Below are 10,346 nucleotides of genomic sequence, written 5' to 3' on the forward strand. Positions count from 1 at the left end.
CGTTTAATTGTTAAATTTTATTTCGTTGTAACACTTCCGGGACCAAATGAGACTTTAAAGCCATAATGATAAAACTGAATACCAAGATAAGAAATATATAATGTCTTACCTTATGATTAATTCTTCAACACATTAAAGCTGAAAGAATTTTCATCTTTTTCAATCTTTTTATTATAAAATTTTGCAAATGTTTTTGCATCTGACCATCCTGCTTTTTGTAAGATACGAGAAATAGGCACTGCATTCATCTTTGCTTTAGAAACTGATGCAGATCTAACACTGTGAGCTTTGAAAATTGTTGTGTCAATATTAGCTTTTGCCATTACTACTTTTATCCATCTAGAAATTGTATCTCTTGAAACCGGCTGATGTGGTTTCACATAACTTAAAAGTAACGGTTCATGTTTCCCTCTAAACAATTTGGTACGAAATACATATTCTTTATACACAGTATATACACAATCTGGAGGGTAAGCCTTTATATTTACAGTTGGCTCCTTATAACCAGGTCGGCTTTATTTAACAAGTTCATTCAAAACAAAAATAAATTCTCCCTTCACTTTATGTACATGATTAACATTCATGAAATGAATTGATTGAGCTCGAGCTGCATTTGTCAAAGCTATTAACATCGTAAGTTTTAATGTTAAATCTTTCAATTTTAAATATTTCACTGGTGATAGGCTACGCAAAAATTGTAGTACTTTACTAACGTCCCATGTAGATTCATATCTAGGTCTGGGTGGACGAAGATTAAAAATTCCTTTCATGTATCTTATCACCATTGCATGACGTCCAACTGGAATACTGTCAATAGTAAGTCCTAAAGACGAAAGAGCTCCTCGAGCTAGATTTAAACTACTATAGCCTAAATTACCTTCCTTAAATAAAGTTGTAAAAAATTCAAGCACTGTTCCTACAGAAATTTGAAAGCAATTAATTTGTTTTTTGTTACAATATTTGAACCATTTCCTGATATACACTTGGTACTGTTTCTTTGTACTTGATTTCCAAGACGACATGAGTATGTGGGTTGTTTCTTTAGAAAATCCTCGTTCTCTGAAGCTACTCCTGACACTAGACATGCAATTAGTTTCATTTTCTTGTGTAAAGGATGAACAGATTGTGGATCGTGAGGAAGATTCAAAATCTTCTTGTTCTTTGGAAGAACGATTGGATTGTCTGTTAACAACTGCATTAGTCTCGGAAACCAAGTTTGTGTCTGCCAAAATGGAGCTATTACTACTCCTCTTGCACCGTCCTCTCTGATTTTGAAAATGCACCGGCTCAATAAACTGAAAGGAGAAAACAAATAGACAAACTGAAAATATGACCAATTTATACTAAATGCATCAATAAATGCAGATAATGGATCTGGCTTCCAAGAGCAGTAATTTTCTAATTGGAAGTTTAATCTAGATGCAAACAAATCAATGTCTGGCCTTTGCCACAAAGTACATAATTGGTCAAAAACAGACCTTTTCAATTTCCATTCTAATTTGTCATCAAATTCTCTAGATTTTTTGTCTGCTAGATTTTCTTTGCCTGCTATATGAGTGCATGTCAACCAGATGTCATTATCTTTACAAAACAACCAAATCTGTCTTGAAATTGTATTGCAATCTATGGACTTTGTGCCGCCCATATTTGATATGTAGGCCACTGCCGTAGTATTGTCTGTAAGAACCTTCACATGCTTATTTATGATCAGATGCAGAAAGGATTTTAATGTATAATATATAGCTAATATTTATAAATAATTTATGTGATTTTTTTATTCTTCATCTGTCCATCTACCTCCAATTTCATTATCACTTAATATGCCACCCCATCCTAATAATGAGGCATCTGTTTGAATCACAATTTGTGGACTACCATGGCTTATATGTCTTAATTCAGTAGACACATTAGCAACCCACCATTCTAAATCTCCTTTCATCTGATTAGAAATAAGCATGCTTTGTTCAAAATCTCCTTTTGAGTTTTTTAAAGCTATAATTTTTTCCTTTTCAAGGTTACGATAAAACAATTTACCGAATTCAACGGCAGAAAAAGAGGAGACTATAAGTCCAATGACTTTTGCTACATCTCTAATCTTAGCTAAGTTTCTCTGCAGTAACCATTTACATTCTTTTACTAGGTTTTGTTTTTTGTCTGCCGTAAGGGTTATAATCATATTTTCTGAATCAATAATATTACCCAAGAATATAATTTGTTTTGATGGTTGAAAAACAGATTTGTCTTCATGTATGACAAATCCTAATTTTGACATTAATTCAATTGTGTCATTTACATTTTTATTACATTCTTCTATAGTCTCTCCTAATAAAAGACTATCGTCTATGTAACCAATAAAATCAACGGTACCAATTTTGTTGCACCAGATGCGCATTTCGACAATACATGTCTCTTCAGTGATGCTCGTGGCCAAAATATTTGAAATCCAAAGCTTATATAAAACATGAAGAGCTATAATCCAAAAGGTCCAAAAAGTATAGCCAAATTCGTGAAAGGAATCAGAGCTTTGCATGAGGGAGATACATTCCTTAATTTATAATAATTTCTAATATTTTGTAACAGCAAATTTTAATAACACAAAAAATCCGTATTTTCATGCCAGTACCGAAGTACTGGCTACTGGGCTGGTGATACCCTCGGGGACTAATAGTCCACCAGCAGAGGCATCGACCCAGTGGTAGTAATAAAATCAACGGTACCAATTTTGTTGCACCAGATGCGCATTTCGACAATACATGTCTCTTCAGTGATGCTCGTGGCCAAAATATTTGAAATCCAAAGCTTATATAAAACATGAAGAGCTATAATCCAAAAGGTCCAAAAAGTATAGCCAAATTCGTGAAAGGAATCAGAGCTTTGCATGAGGGAGATACATTCCTTAATTTATAATAATTTCTAATATTTTGTAACAGCAAATTTTAATAACACAAAAAATCCGTATTTTCATGCCAGTACCGAAGTACTGGCTACTGGGCTGGTGATACCCTCGGGGACTAATAGTCCACCAGCAGAGGCATCGACCCAGTGGTAGTAATAAAATCAACGGTACCAATTTTGTTGCACCAGATGCGCATTTCGACAATACATGTCTCTTCAGTGATGCTCGTGGCCAAAATATTTGAAATCCAAAGCTTATATAAAACATGAAGAGCTATAATCCAAAAGGTCCAAAAAGTATAGCCAAATTCGTGAAAGGAATCAGAGCTTTGCATGAGGGAGATACATTCCTTAATTTATAATAATTTCTAATATTTTGTAACAGCAAATTTTAATAACACAAAAAATCCGTATTTTCATGCCAGTACCGAAGTACTGGCTACTGGGCTGGTGATACCCTCAGGGACTAATAGTCCACCAGCAGAGGCATCGACCCAGTGGTAGTAATAAAATCAACGGTACCAATTTTGTTGCACCAGATGCGCATTTCGACAATACATGTCTCTTCAGTGATGCTCGTGGCCAAAATATTTGAAATCCAAAGCTTATATAAAACATGAAGAGCTATAATCCAAAAGGTCCAAAAAGTATAGCCAAATTCGTGAAAGGAATCAGAGCTTTGCATGAGGGAGATACATTCCTTAATTTATAATAATTTCTAATATTTTGTAACAGCAAATTTTAATAACACAAAAAATCCGTATTTTCATGCCAGTACCGAAGTACTGGCTACTGGGCTGGTGATACCCTCGGGGACTAATAGTCCACCAGCAGAGGCATCGACCCAGTGGTAGTAATAAAATCAACGGTACCAATTTTGTTGCACCAGATGCGCATTTCGACAATACATGTCTCTTCAGTGATGCTCGTGGCCAAAATATTTGAAATCCAAAGCTTATATAAAACATGAAGAGCTATAATCCAAAAGGTCCAAAAAGTATAGCCAAATTCGTGAAAGGAATCAGAGCTTTGCATGAGGGAGATACATTCCTTAATTTATAATAATTTCTAATATTTTGTAACAGCAAATTTTAATAACACAAAAAATCCGTATTTTCATGCCAGTACCGAAGTACTGGCTACTGGGCTGGTGATACCCTCGGGGACTAATAGTCCACCAGCAGAGGCATCGACCCAGTGGTAGTAATAAAATCAACGGTACCAATTTTGTTGCACCAGATGCGCATTTCGACAATACATGTCTCTTCAGTGATGCTCGTGGCCAAAATATTTGAAATCCAAAGCTTATATAAAACATGAAGAGCTATAATCCAAAAGGTCCAAAAAGTATAGCCAAATTCGTGAAAGGAATCAGAGCTTTGCATGAGGGAGATACATTCCTTAATTTATAATAATTTCTAATATTTTGTAACAGCAAATTTTAATAACACAAAAAATCCGTATTTTCATGCCAGTACCGAAGTACTGGCTACTGGGCTGGTGATACCCTCGGGGACTAATAGTCCACCAGCAGAGGCATCGACCCAGTGGTAGTAATAAAATCAACGGTACCAATTTTGTTGCACCAGATGCGCATTTCGACAATACATGTCTCTTCAGTGATGCTCGTGGCCAAAATATTTGAAATCCAAAGCTTATATAAAACATGAAGAGCTATAATCCAAAAGGTCCAAAAAGTATAGCCAAATTCGTGAAAGGAATCAGAGCTTTGCATGAGGGAGATACATTCCTTAATTTATAATAATTTCTAATATTTTGTAACAGCAAATTTTAATAACACAAAAAATCCGTATTTTCATGCCAGTACCGAAGTACTGGCTACTGGGCTGGTGATACCCTCGGGGACTAATAGTCCACCAGCAGAGGCATCGACCCAGTGGTAGTAATAAAATCAACATTCACATGACCTAAAACTCTAAGACTAGAGTAAACAGGTTTTAATAATTTAGTAAATATTCTAGGTGCGGAGGAAATCCCATTAGGTAAGCATGTGTATTGAAAAAGTTTTCCGTTCCAATAAAACCGTAAAAACTTTTGATGTTCCTCTGCAATTGGAACACTATAATAAGCATGTCTCAAATCAATAGAAGCCATAAATGATTTGCTAGTTACAAGTTTAATGGCACTTTCAAAAGTGTCCATTTTAAAATGATGATACTCAATGTATTCATTCAACTTCTTAAGATTCAAAATCATTCTATATTCCCCATTCTTTTTTGGCCTTAAAAATATAGGCGATAAAAACTGGTCTTTCATTGACTGAACTTCTTTGATAACATCAATTGCCAGTAACTTTTGAATTTCATTTGAAACAATATCACTTTCTTTTGAGTTAAAGACAGATTTTACATTAAAAATGTCTTGCTTAGGTTCAACATTATCTATGAACTCTATATGACAATGGCTTACTATATCTAAAATAAATTTGTCAGAGGTAATTTTTTCCCATTCATCGGAAAACTTTTCAATACACCAGCTTTAAAACAATGACTTACTTCATTTGATGTATCTAATACTTCTGTGGATTTCCTCCTCTCTGGGAGTTTTTTGGAATAGGGCCGGAACCTCGACCTCTTCCTCCTCGGAAGCCACCTCTTCCTCCACGGTAGCCACCTCTGCTAAAAGTACCTCTGTGGCCTCCTCTACCACCTCTGAAGAAGGCCCCGCCTCTACCTCTGCCACTACCAAACTTCAACTTGTTTCCAACTTTGGAACAATCTTCAATGTCCTTTGCAACTTTAGAGACATCATCTCCAAAAAGGTTGTTTGTGTAAGGAACAGAGTGTGAGCAGAGAGGCACATATTCTGCCATCATTTCGGGCTTTAAAAAATCCCTTCTAGTCATATTCAATTGGCGGTTTGCATGGCCCAACAAAGCCAATACATCATTACATTTGTCAATGTATTCTCCACTACCAGAGTTACCATTGGCATTGTTGTTTTCGTCAATAGCCATTTTGTTGACAGTTTTTGTTAGAATTGTTGCTGCTTTTACAATAGTTCTTTCAAGAAATTGTAATTTTTTATCAGCAGATTGTGCTCCTGGTGAAATTACATTCCACATGAGTTGGTTTATTCTTACAATAGATAAACCTTCACAATTTTCAGGTCTTGCATTATTTTCATCTTTAGTTAACTCAGAGTATTGTTCCTCATTCATACCATTCCTGAACAACTCATTGACATTATTTGCCAAGACCTCATCAATTTTGACATCACAAAGTTCTTGAACCTTACATCTCTTAGACATAGATGAAAACCTATTATCATCTTTGTTCTGCTTCTTAGCAGGTGGTTCACTTTCATTGTCTACATTTTCCCCATCATCATGGGGGTTTTTTTCACCTTCATCATAATTATCATCATAATTATTACCCTCGTCATATTCTTCAATGTCTTGTACCCGGTCTTTTAAAGACCTTATATCGTCAGATTGTCTTTTCTGACCTTCTTGGATTGAGACTAACATTGACATGATTGCATCATGATTGTCTACTTTTGCAGAGGTAGAAGGGCCAGGGTTTTGAGTTTCATTACTATTAACCTTCGCTGGTTTCTTACCCTTTACACTTGAAGTGTTTGCTCCGCCACTCGCGGAAGCTTTCGACTTTGTCGACTCATGTTTCCTTTTACCAGCCGCGCTGGAAACGGAATTTATCTTCTCGGACAGAAGCTCATCTTCGTCCGTATTACTGATGTCTTCAAGTGAAGACTTTCTTTTCGAGGCGGACCCCTTTTCGATCATTTTCTCCGCCATGTGTTTTCTTTATAACCGGTTTACGGCAAAGTGCCGAAACCAGGTGAAAGTCGTAAATTTTTACCGAATTACATCCGGTGATTACTAACTTTTATTTATCTTATATCAAATTTTATTAATTATAAAATGAATACCAACTACGTTGGTTTAATATTTAATCTGAAGTTAGGACAATTCAAACTACGTCCGAACTGCCCAAGAGCTATCAGCACACTGAAGTTCACACATGCGCAGCACAATCTCATTTGGTCCCGGAAGTGTTACAACGAAATAAAATTGTAAAGACCATGACAAACGACTTGAACTGTACTGTAAAACACATGATGTTGCAGTTTGTTTAGGTTGTGTATCTCGTCATATGGCATGCTCTGATGTCATTCCTTTAGATAAAGCTGCAGAAAATGCAAAAAGTTCAACTGCCCTGGCTGATTTAGAGGAAAGTTTAACCAGAACATTACAAAATCTTCAAGAAATCATTACCGATCGTGATTCAGCGTTGGCAAACTTTGAAAATCATAAGCAAACCATCAAAAATAAAATCAATAACATTCGAGTCAGCTTAGTGAAAAAGTTGGAGGAATTTGAACACAGTCTTCTTCTTGAATTAGACACAAAGCATAATAACTGCAAATCCGAACTAAACAAACTTCTAAACCGTCTGAAAAAATCAGAACAAAATTTAGGTTGTCTGAGAGAGCAAACCTTGCAATTGAAATCATTCGCATCCGACATTCACCTTTTCTTTGGAACGCGTCAGATTAACGAAGCAGTCAACAAAGAGGTAGAAGCCGTAAAAGAAAGAATCAAGTCAGTACCGAATTATGAAATATATTTACAGTTACACACTACTATCACCACGTTAATGAATGAAGTTGGTCAGCTCGGGGACATATTCTTTAAAAAGACTACAACCTGTCTACCGTTCAAGGGATCAAATGTAGATCAAGCCCTGATACAGCTGCGAGTGTTCGACATGAAAAGCATTGATCACATCAATTTGCGATTGAAAAAGAGATTTAAAGTGAAAAATGACTTCTGGGGGCTGGCGATGACTGGATGTACAATGTTAACAAATGGTAATGTGCTGATTGCTAATTTTTACGGACCAAGCGTATTGATGGAATATAGTGAGGAAGGTGAACATATCCGTGACATACCATGCTCGAAACCAACATTTGATGTAACAGTCATGGACGCTGAACGTATTGCTGTTACTTATGGAGATAGTAGCGATGGTAACATAGATATTTTGAATATAAAGAACAATACTAACGTTACGAAAGTTAAATTAAATGGCCGCTGCTTTGGCATATCATACCAGGACAACAAAGATTTTATAAGTAGAATACAAGATTGTATTGTTATAACAAATATTGCGGGAAAAGTACTCAAAAAACTAAACTTTGGCTGTGGAGCACACGTAGGAACCACCAATGATAGAATTTATTATACCAACGCAAGAGACCATACTGTACGTTGTATTTCAATGACAGGTGAAGAAATATGGGTTCGTAAGGAGGCAGCTTTAGTCAGCACGAGTGGCACTGTGGATGATAATTAAAATGTATTTGTCATTGATCAAGGGTCAAAATCTCTGATAGTTATACAACATGACGGGAAGTCAAGTAGAACACTTCTATCCAAAACTGATGGTTTGATAAATCCAATTTCATTGCACTACAACAAAGACAAACAAATGTTACTTTTGTGTGATGAGGATGAGTGTACCTTGTACAATGTAATGTAGTTTTCATGATTTATTCAGATTATTGTTTGAATATAGAGCAAATGGTAAATAGTTAGCAAAGATACCATGATAATAATTTAATACGCTAGACGAGTTTTTCGTCTACATTAGACTCATTAGACATTCAGATAAAAAAAGTTCGTAAGTCAAACGAATACAAAGCTGAAGAGCATTGAGGACCCAAAAATTCCAAAAAGTTTTGCCAAATACAGCTCAAGTAATCTATGGAATAAGAAAAACCTTAGTTTTTCGAAAAACTCTTAAACAGGAAATTTATAAAATGTCCACATAATTGATATGCATGTCAACACCGAAGTGCTGACTGCTGGGCTGGTGATACCCTCTTTGAAAACTCTGCAAAAGGGAAATCAGTACATGACTTCAATTGGTGTACGTTTTCTAAGAATTATAAAAGATATACGAAAGATACCGGAGGGATAGTCAAACTCATAAATCGAAAATGAACTGAAAACGCAATGGCTAAAAATGAAAAGTACAAACAGACAAACAATAGTAGTTATAGTACACATGACAAAACATAAAAATCTAAAGAATAAAGAATAAACAACACGATGTTTAAATGACTAAACTGAAGAACATTCATTATTATTTTTTTCCCCAACTCAATAAAGTGTTAACCAGTTTCTTTTATTCATTGTTTTGATACTTACATAAAATGTTTGAAATACATGTACTTGAGTTTGCAGATTTTTACAACGATTTAGAAATCAGATTGCACACGCTCAAATGTCTCGCCTTTTTTATTAGTCCTTGATATTATGCCGAAAGTCCTAAATTGATAGCTTTATTACAACTGTCACATACCCTTTACATTAACAAAGAAAACTAAACATTGACTAATGAACTAAAACTAGAGGCTCTAAAGAGCCTGTGTCGCTCACCTTGGTCTAAGTGAATATTCAACAAAGGACACAGATGAATTCATGACAAAATTGTGTTTGTACATCTTACTTTACTGAAAATTCTTGCTACGTACAATTATCTCTACCTATAATGATAAGCCCAGTAGTTTCAGTAGAAAATGTTAGTACAAATTTTATGCTCTAAATGCTTTTGTTTTTGAGTTATAAGCGAAAAACTGCATTTTATCCTTTTGTTCTATTTTAGCCATGGCGGCCATCTTGGTTGGTTGGCCGGGTCACTGGACACAATTTTTAAACTAGTTACCCCAATGATGATTGTGGCCAAGTTTGATTTTATTTGGCCCAGTAGTTTCAGAGGAGAAGATTTTTGTAAAAGATTCAGATTTACGAAAAATGGTTAAAAATGGACTATAAAGGGCAATAACTCCTAAAGGGGTCAACTGACCATTTTGGTCCTGTTGACTTATTGGTAAATCTTACTTTGCTGAACATTTTTGCAATTTACAATTTATCTCTATCTTTAATAATATTCAAGATTATAACCAAAAACAGCAAAATTTCCTTAAAATTACCAATTCAGGGGCAGCAACCCAACAACCAGTTGTCCAATTCATCTGAAAATTTCAGGGCAGATAGATCTTGACCTGATTAACAATTTACCTATTGCATACAGAATAAGAAAAACAGACTAAATCACAAAAAACTTCACTATTACCACTGAACCATGAAAATGAGGTCAAGGTCAGGTGACAGTTCCAGTTGGACATGAACACCTTACAGTTCTTCCATGCACCGAATATACTAGACCTAGTGCTAATAGTATCCGAAATATGGACTTGACCATCAAAACTTAACCTTGTTCACTGATCTATAAAGTGAAAACTGACTGACGGGCATGAGAACCTTGCAAGGTACACACATACCAAATAAAGTTATCCTTTTTCTTCTAATAAGAGAGAATTTACATTACAAAAATTCTTAACTTTTTTCAATTAGTCACTGAACCATGAAAATGAGGTCAAGGACATTGAACATATGTGAC

The 10,346-nt window shown here is 35.3% G+C and overlaps 1 protein-coding gene across 1 annotated transcript; it reads right to left on the minus strand.

Moving 5' to 3' along the window:
• Positions 1-527: 527 nt before the first annotated feature.
• On the minus strand, positions 528-5,570 carry LOC143068621 (uncharacterized). Its single transcript, XM_076242827.1, has 2 exons — positions 5,412-5,570; positions 528-1,295 (listed from the first exon to the last, which is right to left on the minus strand). The coding sequence occupies exons 1-2, from the start codon at positions 5,414-5,416 to the stop codon at positions 917-919; spliced, it is 384 nt and encodes a 127-aa protein (XP_076098942.1). The 5' UTR covers positions 5,417-5,570; the 3' UTR covers positions 528-916.
• Between the last annotated feature and the right edge of the window lie 4,776 nt (positions 5,571-10,346).

Source organism: Mytilus galloprovincialis, chromosome 3 (assembly GCF_965363235.1).
Source record: "Mytilus galloprovincialis chromosome 3, xbMytGall1.hap1.1, whole genome shotgun sequence".
Lineage (NCBI taxonomy): Eukaryota > Metazoa > Mollusca > Bivalvia > Mytilida > Mytilidae > Mytilus > Mytilus galloprovincialis.